Source organism: Gymnoscopelus microlampas (assembly GCF_963454915.1).
Source record: "Gymnoscopelus microlampas genome assembly, chromosome: 13".
NCBI classification, from domain to species: Eukaryota; Metazoa; Chordata; class Actinopteri; order Myctophiformes; family Myctophidae; genus Gymnoscopelus; species Gymnoscopelus microlampas.
The window spans coordinates 8,119,905-8,139,941 of record NC_139950.1 but is presented as its reverse complement, the minus strand read 5'-3'; the positions used below and the strand labels follow the sequence as shown (position 1 = coordinate 8,139,941).

General features: G+C 43.2%; 1 protein-coding gene across 2 annotated transcripts in view; it reads right to left on the bottom strand.

The window, feature by feature from the left end:
• Positions 1 to 1,519: 1,519 nt before the first annotated feature.
• The window catches only part of efemp1 (EGF containing fibulin extracellular matrix protein 1), a 57,121-nt gene continuing 38,603 nt past the window's right edge, over positions 1,520 to 20,037 (bottom strand). Inside the window, exons 7-12 of one of the 2 annotated variants that reach the window (XM_084076452.1) lie at positions 18,216 to 18,335; positions 17,634 to 17,759; positions 14,776 to 14,902; positions 12,390 to 12,582; positions 2,422 to 6,104; positions 1,520 to 2,020 (exon numbers count right to left, since the gene is read on the bottom strand). In XM_084076452.1, coding sequence (XP_083932578.1) covers positions 5,943 to 6,104; positions 12,390 to 12,582; positions 14,776 to 14,902; positions 17,634 to 17,759; positions 18,216 to 18,335 — 728 coding nt within the window. In that variant the 3' untranslated portion in view covers positions 1,520 to 2,020; positions 2,422 to 5,942. Of the gene's footprint in view, positions 2,021 to 2,421; positions 6,105 to 12,389; positions 12,583 to 14,775; positions 14,903 to 17,633; positions 17,760 to 18,215; positions 18,336 to 20,037 lie in introns of those variants that run through there. The other variant, XM_084076453.1, reaches the window with a different exon arrangement.

Here is a 20,037-nt window from a genome sequence, read left to right as displayed (position 1 = left end):
GCACAACACAATGATTGAGTAACATCTTACCGTAAAATCCCAGCCCCAGCCCATTTCTGATTCTAATGTGTGTGTGTGTGTGTGTGTGTGTGTGTGTGTGTGTGTGTGTGTGTGTGTGTGTGTGTGTGTGTGTGTGCGTGCGTGCGTGCGTGCGTGCGTGCGTGCGTGCGTGCGTGCGCGCGCACTTGTATTACTACACTTGTGAGTGCCAAATGTCACCACAACAAGCAGACTGGAATTTGAGAAATAAGGCATTTGTGAGGACAATTTTCCGGGCTTCTCGCAAAAAGAAATGGTTGTTTCATGGCAACAGAAAAGTTTTGTGGAGTTATAGGCTTTACAGAACACTTAGGAAAAGAGTCAGGTTGGGGGGTTAGGGTTAGAATTAGACATTTAGAGGTTATACGTTTTACGGGTTAGGTTTGGAATGAATTACGCCTTATTTATACTTTCTTTCTTTCAGACTTCGACGTCTCATGGGCGCTGCACTGTAAACAAGACAGATATGAACCGGTGACATCCTGTACACTGCATTTATCATCATTATATTCACATGAAATCATCACCTTGTCCCAAAGCACACATTTATCATCATTATATTCACATGAAATCATCACCTTGTCCCAAAGCACATGGAAAAGGTAACAGAGCATTTCACACCAGGGCTTACACACAGTGGTGTAAAGCAGGTATATTTACTCAAGTACTGTACTTAAGTACAATTTTGAGGTATTCTTTTAGTTTACTGGAGTATTTCCAATTTTCAGTACTTTTACCTCTACTCCACTACATCTCAGATGCAAATATTTTATTCCACTCCAACTTTAGCTACTAGTTACTTCATAGATTTTGATTATTACAAAACATACATTAACCACTACCATTTAGGCTATTTGAAAATAGCCGATCTACAAGCTCACAATGCGTCGCGATGCGACGCATTGTGAGCTTGTAGATCTGCTATTTTTGAAAGATTTTTATACATTTGAAAACTTGTGAACTGGGACATTCTGCATATACAGTAGTAGGCCTATGTTCTACTTATGGTACTTTAAGTACATTTTGATGCCACAAATTTTGCTCTTTTACTCAAGTAAATTTAGATTTCCGGAATTTTTACTTGTATTTCTGCATTGCAGTATTGATATAGCCTGACACTCAGCCTGAATTTTCATTTCGTTTCACTCCATTATTCAGTCTGAAAGCCCTCTCAATGCAGCCGATTTCTGAGATGGGGGCGTGGCCAAAGTGGAACTCCACTATGAACCAACGCGATTGGTTCATACTGGATTATCCCGATCCCGATTCGTCGAACAGATTTTCAACCGAGAAACACCCGCCTTCGACAGCGTCACCAGACCTTGAATGCGAAGCAAAGGATTCAGGAGGTGGAGCCAGGCTAGTATTGATACTTTTACTTCCGTAAAACCCGTGGAACCCAGGGTCGCATTCGGCCAGTTGAATATCAGTGACAATATCCGTTCCCCGTCAGCTGCAAATGAAAACCACGAGACCCCGCTCCATTTATCCATCATATTTTATTTAACAATATAACTTTTGCACTTCAGAGTACAATCGATCAAAAGATACATGTGAAAAAATATATCGGCTATTTTAAATAGAGGAGGAAAAAACACAAAAACAAACAAACATCGAGGCATTTCAATGAACATTTCATAAAGTCGTAAGTAGTTTTAACAGTCTGGACAGCACAAAATGATAAACAAAACAAAAAAAAGTGTAGTATTTGCTCTGTGGTGTGTATAATGTAACTTCTATCGGCACTTCTAAGTTCATGTGAATCCCTAACCCATTAAAAAACGGAAAAGCATCTGTGTTTAGATATTTGCGTTGGCGATTGAAAAAACAGATACAAGCTCACGGCGCGCCACTTTGTGCGCTGCAAGCTTGTAGACCTGCTATTTTTGAACATTTTGAAAAAAATCTTTAAAAGTGTGAGAACTACGGATTTAGAAGGCATTTGTAGAATCGGCCTCAGGTCTTAATGGGCTAATAGGCTCTATGCACAGCAGCCATATTGGAAAGAAATTGGGCCTCTTCTTACTTCCTTCACAGGTGTTACCAATGATACTAATGAAGGCTCTGTTCCATTCTGGTCAGGGTGCTGATATTGAGCATGTTGGCTCACTAGAAACACTCCATTTTGGTTCCTAAATGGCCCCTTATGGTGGGTGTGTAACTCTGAGAGTGTACAAATGGAACCAAATGGACCCTTACGGGTCCATTTGGTTCCATTTGTACACTCTCAGAGTTATGGGGGTCCTTTAAAGTAAGATAACCACTATGCCACACTAAATGGAACAGAGCCTTAATTAGCATCATTGGTAACACCTGTGAAAGAAGTAAGGAAGGGGCCCAATTCACTCCCAATATGGCTGCTGTGCATATAGCCTATTGGACGCTACAGTGCTGAAACGACAGAAACAAAAAACACGTATACAAGCTAGTGATTCCGTTTGACCAAAGATACGACGTAACTGTACTGCGAGAAGAGTGGTGAATATACCGGGTTTTTTTTTCGATACTGTTTTTTTTTTCAGTGCTACAAAATGTTTCAGCAACAGTCAAGCAGCCAAAGCAGCCGGGGGAGGGTAAAGCATGTACTGAAAGCTCTCTTGTTCCACTCAAAAGAGTGTGGTGGCATTGTATTAACACTTTAATAATCCCCTGTGTCTTATGCTATGAGCCACCTACAAGGCCGTGCATTGTAATTATCTCTCTCACGCAAAGCCCACCTGGTGCCAGTGCGACTTACCGACTGGAGCGCACATTAGAAAGCTCTTAACCGTGGTACCAAGTAGCTAGGCGAAACCGGTCTTAACCCGTTTAGACCGGGAACGCATCTGTGTGTCATTTTTGGATATCTTTGGCTATTAGAAAATAGCAGATCTACAAGCTCATAGCGCGGCACCGAGTGCCGCGCTATGAGCTTGTAGAACTGCTATTTTTGAAAAATCATGAAAATTTGTGCAATTCTTTGAATATATATTTTTTAAAGGGAACATTTTTGACTCAAATATTTTCTTCTGGGGGTCCCTATTACTAAGTATTTTGAGATGGGGGTCCGCGGCCAAATACATATAATTGTGGGGGTCCTTGACATGAAAAAGTTTGAGAACCACTGATATAGAAACATACCCTTTTCAAAAAAACTGTACCTAAACTGATTTTGAAGACATTTGTAGAGTCCCCCAGAAGCAAAGATTTGAGTTAAAAAATGTTCGCTTTAAAAAAGTATACATATTCAAAAGATTTGCAGAAATACGATTTTTTTCAAAAATAGCCAAAGTATAAAATAATGGTTAAAGTGGTTGCACAGATGCGTTCCCGGTCTCGAAGGGTTAAACAAACAGCAGAGAAGTGGATTATGCCAAATGTGCCAACGTGTTATGAATGCCATCATTTCCTGAGTGTGTTTCTGGAGTCCCTCCGTGCCAGGGGGGAGTACTTTAGAGGGCAGCTCTGGAGCACAGGAGAGCTTCATAAGTGAGGGTTACCAGGATGGCATCACAGAAACCAATAAACAGCTCAACCACTTCCACACGACCTGGAGCTGTGAACTAACTCTTTCTCACTCTTTCCCTTGCCTCTCTGTCTTCCGCGCGCGCGCACGCACGCAAACACGCACACACACACACGCACACACACACACACACACACATGCACGCACGCATGCACACACACACTACACTTGTTAGCTCTGGATTCAGGCAAGAGATTTTCCTCAGATGTATGCACACGGTACACGACTCCTGCAGACCGGAGTCTACGGGCAGTGCGGCTTGTGGTCAGGCAAAGGGCATTTCTCACTGGGCAGAGGCTCTGACTGTAACACCTCCACACTGTTCTCACAACCTGCCTGCCTTGGGCCACTATGGAAATGATTACTCATGAGGGTAAACACAGGCAAACATACATACTGTAGGGATGGGGAGAGAGAGGACCCCTGCAAAAACCTACTGACACACAGTTACCGCTTTCAAAATGTCTGCAAAGCTTCGCATGTATGTATATATTTATGTGTTTTTTTCAACGCAGGTCCAACATGGAATTAGTGACCGAGAGCGTCGTTGATGTGGACACCAGGTAAAAAAAGCAAGAGCGGATCCAGAGACGGCGATAAAGTGAGTTTACCTACGGGAGCACATGAGAACAGATTTGGGGACAAAATGGGATGCGTTTAACAGACAGTGAATTTGTCACAGAGTACGTGTTCGCTACGCCGGTGATTCTCAAAACGTTCTTCCATTTCTAGGACCCCAAATTTATGCCAATAATTTAGCTGGAGAGCCCCCGGAACCCCCTCAAGGGCCCCTGGGGGTCCCCGTACGCCACTATTAGAGAACCACTGCACTGTGCTTCTTTTCCTGAATGCCACCTCACTCCACCTCACCTTTTCGTTTTTTTCTTTCTTTCGCGCAGCACCGCAGCAGGCACTTCAAACCTTTCAACCTTTTCTCCGGAAAAGTGCTGCACTTTCCCCCATTACGATGTTAGGTGTGGTGTAGTCATAGATACGGGACCCACACACACACACACACACACACACACACACACACACACACACACTCACAGGGACTTTGTTTTTTCCTCGCTGCAGTAAAACGCTTCATTCCTCTGCTTCTTAGCGACGTGCCAGAGAAAACAGCCTAGAAAGGGCTGTGGCTGGTGGCGGACTAGCTTTGACCAGGCTGTGTTGGGGATATGCGGTGCAGATGCAGAGAGTATTGGGCTTTGCATTATGTATGCCGGGCTGATATCTGCTGTACTTGTAACACTAGTGGTTCTCAGCGTCGGGTTCAGGGGACCACGACGCGGTCCAAGGAACCGCTAAATTAACAAGCTTTAACAGTGTAGATTGGGGGTTTCAGTATAGTTTAGTTCAATGATTCTAAACACTTTTTTTTTATTTCAAGGACCCCCCTTGACTTTGATATGCATTAGTCCACGGACCCCCGTTTTGATATAATTGATTTTGAGGCGACCATGGCTGAATGGCTAGAGAGCCCGACCTGGGAAGTAAAAAAAAGGCTCCAGGTTAGACGCGAGCGAGACACCGCTAACCGCTAACCGCTCCCCAAGCGCTACGGTACAACCAACGGCTCCTAGGATGGGTAAAAATGCCGAGGACAAATTTCACATAATGTGCAAAACAGACAAAGGCAAAAAAAAAGAGGAGTCGGGACCCAATTATATTGTAAATTTTGCTCTGGGACCCCCGATCTACACTGTAAAAGGCTCAGTGTTATTCTGAGTTAACCCATTCAATCCGGGAACGCATCTGTGTCACTTTAGATTTCTTTGGCTATTCAAAAATAGCAGATCTACAAGCTCACAGCGCGGCACCGAGTGCCGCGCTATGAGCTTGTATATCTGCTATTTTTGAAAAATCGTGAAAATGTGTGAATATATATTCTACATGTCTGTTTTGAAAAAAAAAACTCATGTTGCTATATCAACGTTTCCATGTCAAGGACCACACAAAATGATACGTATTTGGCCGCGGACCCCCATCTCAAAATATGTTGTTCCAGGGACCCCCAGAAGCACAGATCGGAGTTAAAAATGTTCGCTTTAAAACATATATATATATATATTCAAAGATTTGCACAAATTTTCACGATTTTTCAAAAATAGCAGATCTACAAGCTCATAGCGCGGCACTCGGTGCCTTGTAGATCTTCTATTTTTGAATAGCCAAAGAAATCTAAAAATGACACAGATGCTTCCCGGTCTTAAAGGGTTAAAGAACACTGTATAAGGGTTCATTTGGAACACCCGGTGGTCTCTGGAACCTGACGTTTGAGAAAACCAGTGTATACCAGTAGACTGGGCTATGCTTTGCTGATGGGGGGGGGGCTGTAGGGGTGGGTGGGTGGGCGCAGTAGGCCCCCCCCCCCCCGCCCGCGGCTGAAAGCTGCTCAGAAGGCGTAGGGTCCGACAATGATGGTGAGCCTCAGCAGCGAGCTGGAGCGGTAGTTCATGGTCATGTGGTGCGTGACCATCTCCAGGTCCACCACGTGCTCCCTGGGGCCCGTCAGGGGCTTGGTCATCACCAGCATGGCGCTCACGTTGCTGGAGCGCTGGGACACAAAAAAAAAAACGACACAAAGAAACAAAGAAACGAATGAATACATAGGAATTAAAGCTATTAATAAAAAATCTCACCACTGGAAGTTTGTCGGGCCAAGTCCCCGATCCGCCATTTGTGAAACGCCATGAATGGAGCCATACCCTATCCGAGACCATTAGGGTTTTATGGAAGATGCTTCTGTATTCTATTGCTAGTTTGACCACTGCAATACTCTTTCATCTTAAAATAGCTTTCAGTGCGCAACATGCTTACATTGAAGACATCTATGGAAATCAGTCTGGAATCTCTTGTGGCAACTGAGAACTTTAATACAAGTACTAATCCAGTCAGACACTTTCGTCAAGATAAACAATTTTTTTACAATGATATTACACTCAATTTGGTGGTGTAACACTGCTTCTACCATACTGCAGATCATCCGTGCAAAGTAAACGTGACACAGAATCTAACATCACTAACCGCCCTGAAGCAGAGCCTAAAGATACAGTAATTACATGGACACAACACTGAGCCCTGCAGGGGCATACCTTAAATACACAGATGATACAATCCACAGAAAGCTGTACAGTTAACAAAGTGACATAGTGAAGAACTAAACAGGCTGGGGAGGTGGAGGGAGTTTGATCACTGATGGGCCGCAGGACCGGTGCTGTGACCAATGTTGAGCATGAAGTATGAAGAGTTCTGCTTAAAAAGACCACCTGGAACGAACTATTAGGATTGAGGGCATACAGTATGTGTTAGCTTGTTAGCGAATAAGATTGGTGGGTTCTGAGTGTGGGGAACAGAACAGCCCGACTCCTGTGACTGCCTGAACTATCGCGATGCTCGATTTCTCAGTGTGTCGGATCTTGGTTGCAATATAACGCAGTGTTTTTCACCAGTTGAAACGTGTCACTTGGTGATGTGAGCCTGTAGATAGCCAATAATCGGCGAAGAGCTTTGGTGTTGTGTTGCTGGCCACGGAGAAGTCGACACACCCAGGAGCAGAAACGGAGAACTCAAGGACACAGGGTGGGGGGAAAAAAGGGTCTCGAACAGAGGCTGGGAGTTCCGATGGGTCCATCCATGGAACCAGCTCAGAGAGCAGTCACAGTCACCACAGGGAAAGCGCACAGAACACAGGGCAGGGGCAGAGGCAGGCAGCGCAGGGGCAGATCGTGACAGGTTCCTTTGGAGAGGTGTGAACGCGCATGCGACCCCTGGTGCGGATCAAACAAGCAGACTATGGTCCGCCTGAAAAGTCAGACCTCGGTCCATTTCCAAGCGAACCACGGTCTGGTTCGCTACAGGTGTGAACGCAATCGGACTTTACAGAGGACCAAATTTAGGAAGGGTGCCTGAAATGCTCCATTGTAGCCTACTCCATGGCAGTGGAGCGATTTTCCCTAGAAATGTTAGATGAACGGCCTGTCCGACCGCGTGTCATTTGTATACATATTTTGGTTCGCATTTTGGTGTGAACACTAACCAGACCAAATGCAAAATGCAACTATGTAAAGATTTGGACCTTTTAAGCGAACTTTGGGTGTGAATGGGGCCTGAGGGTGCCTTCACACCTGGATGTTTTAGTGCGATTAAAACGAACCCTAGAGCATATTGTCCGGAAAGTACGGTTTGTTTGCACTGGTCTGAACGCTCATTCGAACTCTGGTGCGGACCAAACATCTAAGTACTCAAGTGAATGTGCTTTGTTACGGTCCACCACTGCCAGGCCTGGTTTAACCCTGTCTGGTGCCCCAGGGCGACCTCAAGTTGAAGTGTGTGTGTGTGTGTGTGTGTGTGTGTGTGTGTGTGTGTGTGTGTCCTCAAATTTGACCCGTGATTTAACTCAGCCCAAAATACTCAGACAATAGTGCGGTGCCTTATCCAATCATCAATCAATCAGTTTACAAGGGCATCCTCGTCCAGGACAATGAAGGGACACAACTCGTAATCAAAGGATCCAATCATTTGTTTGATCGGCTTTGTTGAGGCTGGCCAATGCTATCAGGAACACTTCTCTACCTGTGTCTCCTCCCAGCTGCTCTCTGTATATACGCAGGACATAAAACATATGTTATTATATTGCTGCTCCCAGCTGACACTGTGACTGTGTGTCATTCAACAATTACATTTAAATTGTATTCCATTCAAATACATTGGCATTTTTACAGACGAGGATTCATCAGGACTTGTGACAGGTAAGGACTGTAAACACGATCACATTGATCTGAATCGAATTGCATTGTAGAGATGGAAGAAGTACTCACATTTGTTGCTTAAGTAACATTATCAATAGCCTATTGTAGAAATGGTCTGTTACAAGTACAAGTTCAGTATTCAAAATTTACGTAAGTAAAAGTACAAAAGTATTGGCATCAAAATAATATACTTAAAAGCACCAAAAGTAAAAGTACTCATTATGCAGAAGGTACCATTTCAAAGGTTTTCAAATATATAAAAATCATTTGAAAATAGCAAATCTACAAGCTCACAACGTGTTGCTCACAACGTGTCGCAAAGCGACGTGTTGTGAGCTTGTAGATCGGTTATTTTCAAATTGACAAAGTATATATAGGTCTGGAGTGGTTTTGTAATACTAATCAAAGTCTAGTAACTAATATTGAATAAGTAACTAATTAAAGTTTTAAAATAATTATAGTGGAGTAAAAGTACAATATTTGCCTCTGAGATGTAGTGGAGTAGAAGTATTAACTATTGAAACTTGTAAATACTGAAGAAAGAAAAAAATACCTCAAATCTTTACTTAAGTACAGCACTTGAGTAATAATAATATTACTGAAGCCTTACAATTATCCTATTTTAAAGAAAGCTATCATACACTGTAAGAAATGAACCATAATGCTGTGTTATAGTCCCTAACATTCACTTTGCCACCCCCTAGATTTCTCTGAAACTACGCCCCTGTGAAGAGTTAACAGCTACTGTGCAAGGACGACTTCCTCAGCAAGTCTAAACTGAAAGTAAGAGGTGAAGTTTGGTGACAGCGCTCACTCACTGCTCTCTACAACACCTTCAACAAGACTTTAACCGAAATACTGACCACTTAAAGACAGGCGAGTACAGCAGATTTATTATTCGTTTAAAGACAATAATAAGGTATATGAGACACTGTTTCCAGATGTGATTTTCCCCTATTTTCATATTCCTTGAAATTCCACAGTCTGATCTTTCAATAGGCTCTATGCACAGCAGCCATATTGGAAATAAATTGGGCCTCTTCTTACTTCCTTCACAGGTGTTACCAATGATACTAATGAAGGCTCTGTTCAATTCTGGTCAGGGTGCTGATATTGTGCATGTTGGCTCACTAGAAACACTCCATTGTGGTTCCCAAATGGCCCCTTGTGGTGGGTGTGTAACTCTGAGAGTGTACAAATGGAACCAAATGGACCCTCACGGGTCCATTTGGTTCCATTTGTACACTCTCAGAGTTATGGGGGTCCTTGAAAAGAAGACGACCACTGTGCCACACTAAATGGAACAGAGCCTTAATTAGTATTATTGGTAACACCTGTGAAGGAAGTAAGGAAGGGGCCCAATTCATTCCCAATATGGCTGCTGTGCATAGAGACTATTGGTAAAACATTTACATGCAATGTTTCCATGTCAAGTATAGAACATTGTTCCACATTATTGTGCTCTATCTATTCCAATACATAACTTAAGCTATGAGAAGTGGTATTCAAGAACTACAGTACTACTGATACTTGACTTTTATTCTCAATGTGTAGAAAATGGCGTCAGCCAGCAGTCTCCTGTCTGAAGATCAGTTCCTGTGTTCTATCTGTCTGGAGGTGTTCACCGATCCAGTCACCACTCCATGTGGACACAACTACTGCAAAACCTGTATCACACATTACTGGGACACTAGTGATGTGTGTAGGTGTCCACTATGCAACGAAACCTTCGATAAGAGACCAGAAGTCTCAGTCAACACTTTCATTTCTGAGATGGTTGACCAGTTTAGGAAGTCACTGCAACTGAGAATAGATCACTACGCCAACCGAGAGGCTGCTAAACCGGATGAAGTCCCATGTGACGTCTGTACCGAGACCAAACTCAAAGCCCTGAAGTCCTGCCTGGTGTGTCTGACCTCCTACTGTGAGACTCACCTGGAGCCTCATCAGAGACTCACAGGGTTAAAACGACACAAACTAATCGACCCAGCGAAGAACCCGGAAGACTTTATTTGTAAGAAACATGACAGACCTCTGGAGCTGTTCTGTAAGACTGACCACGTGTGTGTTTGTCAGTACTGCACCGAGTCAGACCACAAGTCCCATCACATATTATCTCTGGAAGAAGAATGTGAAGGGAAGAAGGCTGAGCTGAGAAAGACAGAGGCTGAAGTTCAGCAGATGATCCGGGGGAGACAAGTGAAGATTAAGGAGGTCAAACACTCAGTAGAGCTAAGCAAGAAAGATGTGATTGAAGAGAGGCGGAAAACAACAGAGAAACAGGCTGAACGCTTCATTAAAGAGCTGCAACTGGAAATCACTGAGTTAAAGAAGAGAAGATCTGAGCTGAAGCAGCTCTCACACACTGAAGACCACCTCCACCTTCTCCAGAACGTCCCTTCCATCAGCAATGGCTGGAGACCCACCAAGGACTGGACAAATGTCAATGTCCATCAGTGTTCACATGTGGGGACAGTGAGGACAGCTGTGGCTCAGCTGGAGGATGGAAGACAAGTGAGTCATGGAACCGTCTTCATGGAAGCACTTCTTAAGGTCCCAACAAGACTGAAGACCCGGTCCGCTGTAGCACCCAAACTGTGGAATGATCTTCCACCCAATGTTAGAGCTTTTAAAACCTTGCCTGTGTTTAAATCAAGTTTGAAGACTCGCTTGTACTCCTTGGCTTTCGATGACTCCGACTTAGAGCTGCTGTTTCCACTATAGGCGATATGTTGCACCCACTATGTGCAGTTCTTTTCCCCCTGTTTATTGTGTATTGTTGTGCTCTTAGTATGTTAGTATATTTCTTGTTACTGAGTGTACATCACCTTGGTTCAACGCTGTTGTTTTAACCCTTGCATATTGTGTTAGAAACCTTCTGACACTTTTGGCATTAGCGGGTAACGTTTGACCTGTGATTTAACTCAGCCCAAAATACTAAAAATTAAATCATTATTTTTCCCCCCACCTCATAGCTGACTTGTTATGCATTCATTTCCATGTAAACACTTTTTAAAATATCATGTTTGGTTAGGGTTTCACCTTTCAATATAGCTTGTTTTCAATTATAAAAATGTTAAAATTCTTTACATTACATTTCCTATAATGAAGACAATGGATAATGATGTTATCTAGCTATAATAGACTAATATTAGAACACACTTCCAAAAATAGAATTCTTGCTCTAAAAATTGTTAATATTATTAAAAATAGTGACATCTGTGGTGTTAAGGGTCAACATTTACCCATATACTATAGAAGGTAAAAAGTCATTTATCAATGTCTCATAAAAGTTTCTCTCATTCTCAAACATGTAAACATTGAATATTGACAATTTGGGGGTAATTGAGACACTCTGCCGGGTCATATTTGACCCCGTAACACCATGGATGTCACTTTTTTATAGAGAGATTAGAGACCATCAGAATTAACTAAAATTGTGGTAATTAATTTTGTTGCAGTAAAATAGCTGTTTCTGAGACATACGATATCACGAAGCCTTGTTTCAATAAAGAAATGTAAAGGGTTCTTTTTGTTGTCTCCGCCAGGAGACTATGTTTTCGTTCTCGTCCTTCCGTGTCTCCACCAAACTAACATTGGTCAAGCTTCACATGACACGTGACAATATGTTGAAAGGGTGTGCTTTGATTGGCTACCAAGACGCATGATGAAATAGAGACCTATAAATAGGTGTGTCACTTCAAAAGATCATTTATATCTTTTGAAGTGAGGTAAGACAGGATTAATCAGGAACAGTACTGGCGGAGACCTGTGCTCCGAGGAGCACATTTTCTAGTTACCTATTTAAACTATTTAAAACAAGTCAAAACGAAGTCACGCATCCAACAAGCTTCAAACTGAGCAGATTGGACCTTCCGTTCCAGAGATAACGGCCAAAACATCTTGAAAACGGCCACATTCACCGATTTTCGATCGCCGATTTTCCATAAAGTTTTGGCCATTGTCGCCCGTTTTCTTTTTCACGTGGTGCCCTCATTGGCTGGTGCCCCAGGGCACTCGCCCCCCAACGGCCTATGGATGGATGATCCGGGCCTTGACCACTGCTATATATCCGCCCGGCAGACACTCACCCTGAGGAAGAACTCCCCGGCTTCGTTGCCAGCTTTGATCCTGAAGGTGTTGTGTGTGTTGGAGTAGATGTTGGTGGCCTGGATCTGGAAGATGTCCGCCGGCACGGAGCGCTCCGACTGGATGCTCATGTATTTGTACACGATGGACGGTGTGAGGCCCTGGCACTCTGTCTGAGACCGGCAGATGCAGCGGCTGTAACGATCACAATCACAATCCGTTTTTTTTATTGTCACATCGATGGTTTTTACAGGTGTAGCTAAAGCATACATGGGCAACTGGCGGCCCGGGGGCCACATGCGCCCCCCACCTTCACTCAATGCGGCCCGCAGGTTAATATTGGATTACTGATATATTATTGATTTCAGCTGTTACAATTCCAAACATGCAAACATGACCCGCTTTAATTACTTCAGTCTATATTAGTAGCTTAATGACTAGTATTAACATTTTTTATGTCCAATGTATTTGTATTTAAGTTCATAACGTTAACATAAGTATAACTAAATGCATTTGCAAATTAAATAAAAACGTTACTTTTCAGGATTCCAATTCAAAAATAGCAAAAAAAAATCTGGATTCCAATTCAAAAATAGCAAAAATAGCCGATCTACAAGCTCAAAACGCGTCGCGCTGCAACGCGTTTTGAGCTTGTAGATCGGCTATTTTTGCTACTTTTGTATGACATAGAATGGCAAAAAAAGTTAAAATACGGAGAGACAGTATATGCTATGTGGTCTTCTGGAGTGAGTGTGGAAATATAGTGGCCCTCTCCATCATCAAAGTTGCCTACCCCTGTTCTGTCACCTTTACTGAGGCATGAAAACAAAAAAACTCGAAAAAAAGAATACATTGATTTTTATTTCTGAGTGCAACCCTCCTTGTTTTTGATTCTTTGAACCGTTTATTTGGACAACGGTTCTCAAAGTGGCGTCCGGGGGCGTCCGGGGGTCCTTGGGGGGGTTCCAGGGGGTCCCCAGCAAAATGTGTTAATATAGCGTCATAATCATTTTAACCACTTTAATATTTCATACTTTGGCTATTCAAAAATAGCACATCTACAAGCTCATAGGACGGCACCGAGTGCCACGCTATGAGCTTGTAGATCTGCTATTTTGTGCAACATTTGTGCAAATCTTTGAATATAATGTTTTTTAAAGCAAACATTTGTAACTCAAATCTTTGCTTCTGGGGTGGTCCCTGGAACAAACTATTTTGAAATGCGGGTCTGCGGCCAAATTACATATCATTTTTGGGGGTCCATGCCATGAAAAAGTTTCAGAACCACTGGTATAGAGATAGAATTGTAAATCAGGGGGTGACATTTGTGCAAGCTATTCTACAATAGGGTATTGACAGTTTTACTTAAAGGACGATTTCACCCATTTTTTACCTAAATTCATATAATTGGTCCTCAGTAATGCTCAAGATAAAATTGTACAATTTCTTTCTACCCGGTCTGTGTCTCAAAGGAGGGCTGTGGAGAGTTCAGAATCCCGTCTACCAGTGACATCATCGATGGGGAATCCAAACTAATAGAAACGACAGGCTTTGTATTCCTGGAAAGTTGCAATGCAATAATAGAAGCCATAGTTCTTGCGTTACATACAAATACATACAAATCTAAATAAAAAAATGTAAATGTTGTTGGAAAAAAAATCCTGCTTAACGATGATGTCACTGGTAGACGGGTTACTGAAGTGTCCAAGCCCTCCTATGAGACACAAACCGAGTAGAAAAAAATTGTAAGATTTTATCATGAGTATTAGTGAGGACCAATTATATGAGGTTGAAAATGGGTGAAGTCGTCCTTTAACACATTCCACGCCAGAGTTTAATATCATAATGTACTCACCTGTTCTGTTAAACAGCGTTCAGCGAGGAGAAAAAAAACTCTGAGATAATGGCGGATTAGGGGAAGATTTAGAGCGGCGGCGGGTGGGAACGAAAATCTCCGGATACGGATATTTCCATATCCGGGTGTGCTACAATGAAATGTGTCACTGCGAGGGAGGCCTACAATGAAATGTGTCACTGCGAGGGAGGCCTACAATGAAATGTGTCACTGCGAGGGAGGCCTACAATGAAATGTGTCACTGCGAGGGAGGCCTACAATGAAATGTGTCACTGCGAGGGAGGCCTACAATGAAATGTGTCACTGCGAGGGAGGCCTACAATGAAATGTGTCACTGCGAGGGAGGCCTACAATGAAATGTGTCACTGCGAGGGAAAAAAGAAGACCACTTCGCGTAGAACTACGCGATTGGCACGCAATGTGTTAAGTAAATGTGTGTACTTCTTCCATCACTGGTCTTGAGCTGATAATAAGCACGGCTCTAGAAGGTCTGTGTGAAGCACAAACCATGATAGCAGAGAAACCCGACGTACTTTTCAGAGGTTCTGATGTACGGCTCCTGGCAGGGGTCTTTGGGGTAGCAACGGTACCCTCCGAAGTAGTTCCAACACATCTCGTCTTCCCGGCACTCGTGGCTTCCTGATTCACACTCGTTTATGTCTAGGTGATGGACAGAGAGAGAGAGAGAGAGAGAGAGAGAGAGAGAGAGAGAGAGAGAGAGAAAGAGAGAGAGTATGAATTAGTTAGAAATACATAAACACGCCTGGGCAGTATAGCGTGACGGTCCAGGCACCCTAGGCTGCAATGCCAGCCTGACAGCGTGTCGCGGGTTCGACTCATGTTCCCGACGACCTTTGTTTGCGTGTCACCCCCCCATCTCTCTCCCCATTCCCTGTCAGCCTACTTTCCCTATCCCTCTCTAAAATAAAGGCATAAAAATCCCCCCCCCCAAAAAAAAATACATAAACACACACACACACACACACACACACACACACACACACACACACACACACACACACGCAGAAACAGTTTGATCTGAAAATGTTTTGTACCAGGGACATCCAGAAGAGATTTTATTTTTATTTTTAAACATTCAAAAATATTTTTCAAAAATAGCAGATTGTGGGCTTGTATATCTGCTATTTTTCAATAGCCAAGCCAACGTATAAAATATGGATAAAGGGGTTCAAATGACTGTGATGCTGTATTAACACATTTTGCTGGGAACCCCCTCAAGGACCCCCGGGGGTCCCCGGACCCCACTTTGAGAAGCACTGTTTTAAATCCTAACAGTTTATAAATCTAAAATAACACAGATGCTTTCTTGGTTTTAAAGGGTTAAACCCGGACACATGCTTCATTCAGAAAAAAAAAGCGCAGTGGAAAGATAAGCATAAGATTAGGATGAATAAACGTCAAGAGCGATGCTGTTAGGTTTTGGATGTTCCGTTTCCAGTGGCCACCGAGCAGTGGTGGAAAGTAACTAAGTACATGTACTCAAGTACTGTACTTACGTACAATTTTGAGGTATTTGTACTTTACTCGAGCATTTCCGATTTCCAATACTTTCGCTTCTACTCCACTACATCTCAGAGGAAAATATTTTACTTTTACTTGAAAACTTTAGTTACTAGTTACTTTGCAGATGTAAATGATTACATTATGAAACATACATTAACCACTTTAGCCCTATTTTATACCTCGGCTATTTTCAAACAAGCTCACAACGCGTCGCATCACAACGCGTTGTGAGCTTGTAGATCTGCTATTTTCAAACCTTTCAATACTTTTACTTTTGGTACTTTAAGTGCATTTTGATTCCAATACCTTTGTACTTTTACTCAACCAAATTTTGAACACCAGACTTTTACTTGTAACAGAGTACCTCTACGTTGCAGTATTGATACTTTCCTTAAGTTAAAAAAACGTGAGTACTTTTCCCACCACTGAACACCGAGACGCTAAGGAACCCCGAGGGGAAGCACGCCGGGGTCGTATACACTAGCGGCCCCGGCCCCAGGGGGAGAATACCAGGGGGAAGCCCCCTGATGATCCGACGACCGCACAGAGACCTTAAACTGCACCTCTCTCTCGCCCCGGCAGTTCCCCCCAGGCCATGAAAACAACCCCATCAAACGTGCTCCAGACCACAGAGGCTATTTCTGGCACAGCGACCCGGATTCATCCCCCCGCTCGCTAGCACACGAACACAACACAACAAGCTGCTGGATTCATCATGGGCCGCCCGGGCTTGTGAAAGCCTTTTTTTTTGCACCTGACCAATGAGAGAGAGGAGAAACAGGACAAACCCACCCTTTGAAAGAAACGCCCGCAACGGAGCTTCAAATGACTCCCACTTCAAGACACCATCCTCGAGCACATCAATTGGCTCTATTCACAGCAGCCACATTATCAATTCCTTCACAGGTGTTACCAATGATACTAATGAAGGCTCTGTTCCATTTAGTGTAGCACAGTCAGACTTCTTAATTTCCACGACCACCATAACTCTGAGAGTGTACAAATGGACCCTTACGGGTCCATTTGGTTCCATTTGTACACTCTCAGAGTTACACACCCGTCAAGGGGCCATTTGGAAGCCCCTCAGAGTGTTTCCAGTGAACCAACAAGCACAATATCAGCACCCTGACTCTGTTTGACCTGAATGGAACAGAGCCTTCATTAGTATCATTGACAACACCTGTGAATTTCTCCACAATATGGCTGCTGTGCATAGAGCATATTAACACACCAGGTTACAGTATGTGTTTTGCCCTGACCTTTGCACTCATTCCGCGACACTATTACTGGAGAGTTAATGTTACTGGAGAGTTATTCCTTCATCAGCCTATAGCCGCTTTGGTAGCAGAAGATCAGTGGAATAATCTAGTTATTAGTTATTATTAGTCAAATCTGTGCTCTCCCTCTCTCTCACCCTCATATACAAGCTCATACAAGCTCACACTTCAAGACATCATCCTCAAGCACATAGTGCCGCGCTATGAGCTTGTAGATCTGCTATTTTTTTTAAATCGTAAAAATGTGTGCAAATCTTTGAATATATATATTTTTTAAAGCGAACATTTGTAACTCAAATCTTTACTTCTGGGGGGGGGGGGGTCCCTGGAACAACATATTTTGAGATGGGGGTCAGTTAATGTCTTCTAAATCCTAACAGATTTTTGGAAAAAAAATATGTTTCTATAACAGTGGTTCAATTTGAGTTCATAATGTTTTCTTTATTATTTTCTAAAGCAAACATATATATATTCTTTCTTTTTATAAGATTTCCACACATTTTCACAAAAAAAAAAAAAAAAATAGCCAAAGAAATCTTGAAATGACACAGATGCGTTCCCGGTCTTAAAGGGTTAAAGATGGCTGTTACCTTGACACAGCAGCAGCCTGGCTCCTTGCAGCTGGTATCCGTCTGGACATTCGCAGGAGTAACTCCCTGGACTGTTGATGCACTGGTACTGACACATGTAGCTGGAGAAACTGCACTCGTCAATGTCTGAATGCATGGGAAACACACACAACACACACACACACATGTAAATAAAACAAAAACATGCACGCACAAATGCATAGAAAATGAGGGTCGTGCAGCTCAAGATGAACAAAACTCAACGCACACACACACACTACAAGTTTCACATATATATGAGTGTGCGTGTGTGTGTGTGTGTGTGTGTGTGTGTGTGTGTGTGTGTGTGTGTGTGTGTGTGTGTGTGTGTGTGTGTGTGTGTGGATCCCGTTTAGCTGACGCCTAAACGACAACTAGACTAGACAATAATATGCATTAACAAAAACTAGAAAACATTATATAACACAATGTATCTCGTAAGATAGAATATGAAAATGACTAAACACTGTGCGTGTGCATGCGCGGCTTGTCTGGTGTGTGTCTGTGTGTGTGTGTGCGTTCATGTGTGTACAGTACTTGAGTAAATGTACTTCGTTAATTCACCTTGGCAGGACTTGGCGTCGGGCGCCAGCTCAAAGCCCTGGTCACACTGGCAGAGGAAGGAGCCCATCAGGTTGTAACACTGGTGCTCACAGGGGCTCTGGCCGTCACACTCATTCACATCTGCAACAGGAGGGAGATCTTAACCCATTAAAACCGGGAAGGCATCTGTGTCGTTTTAGATTTGAGCTATATTCGTTGTTGTCGGGCAGAAACCAGATAACTCCAGAATGTTCATTTTTCAGGAAGTGAAAACCCAAAACAAAACAGTGGAGTTAGGAGGTTTCGTTCATCATTGATAAGAACAGCTGAATGGACCTCCAAGCTCACAATGAGGTTGGGGGGTCAAAAGGGGGTGGAGCCTGGAGTCAGCAAAACCAGCTAACTCCACCCCCCTTTGGTGGACTTAGCTGGTTTAGCAGAAAGTTTGAGGATCCAATGGAGTTAGCTGGTTTTGTCAGAAGCGCTTTCTAATACTTTTCATCAGAAAAATGGAGCTGGTTTCTGCCCGACAGCAACGAATACATACTAACAAGTTTTTCAGTCGACTCTTAGAATTTAGAACAGTGGTTTACTGCAGGGTTTTCAACAGGTGGATCCCTGCCTGGACCACTGGTGGCCCGTGAAGGTATTGCATGTGGTCCCTGACCATGCATTTAGTAATGAAAGGAAAGTGAAAGTGAATTTTCTTCCACGGAACAGTGCACTAAAATGACCTATGATGATGATGCGTCAATGTTGTCACTTACTGGGAAGTCTGAGGGCAAGAAATTCCACAGAACATCTCAAGAAGGGGGACGTGTACGGGATTGCCTGGTTGAGTCGTCATTATTAGGAAAAGTGCTCATATAATCACATGCGTCTGCTCACTCATGCATAAGAGACAAAACATGAGTTTAGTGGAAGGTTGGGATAAAGTAAGAGAATGGAATAAGGGTAGCCGTGGGGTAGGAATAGATCAGTGGTTCTCAACTTATTCTTTTTGAATAGCCAAAGTATAAAATAATGGTTACAGCTAAAAATCGAAAATGACACAGATGCGTTCCCGGACAGTGTTGCCAGATTCTGTGCGAGAAACAAGCAACCAGGTCTAGGAAAACCAGCCCAAAAGAAGCGACTATGGGGCCACATGAGCACTTTAACAAATACATCAGCTATTTGAAAATAGCAGATCTACAAGCTCACAACGCGTCGCGATGCGACGCGTTGTGAGCTTGTGGATCGGCTATTTTCAAATAAAATCTTGCGGGGGAAATTATAATAAGCAGATCTGGCAACCCAGTTCCCGGATTGAATGGCTTAAAGAGAAAAGACCATGATAAAAAACGTTTTCGTTTAAAAATATGAATATCATGCTATCAATAAAGTCTTAGTGTTTTGGGGGCCCACTTACAATATCCTCAAGGCCCCCGCGGACCACAGGTTGAGAATCACTCATGTACATACAATCCCACTGCAGATTTATTATTATTTCAAGTGCCTGCATAGCTGAGGGAAGAGGGGGGGTGGTGAGAGATTTGATACACTAAAATGTGTTTCATGAATACACGACTCATTGTCATTTCGCTGTCAATGCAAAAAAATATATATAAATTCCAACGAGTCACTGTTTGACGTCAGTGGGAGATTTTGTTTTCCGAGGTTCGGGTTGCGTGTTTCCGAGCGGCAGCCAGCCAGCGCACAGCTTGTTTGTTTTTGCTGCTCTCGCCATCTGCACTGGAGTAAATGGAGGCGATAAGAGCAAGACAATGCCTTTGATGTTGTCGTGTGTGTGCTTGTGTGTGTGTGTGTGTGTGTGTGTGTGTGTGTGTGTGTGTGTGTGTGT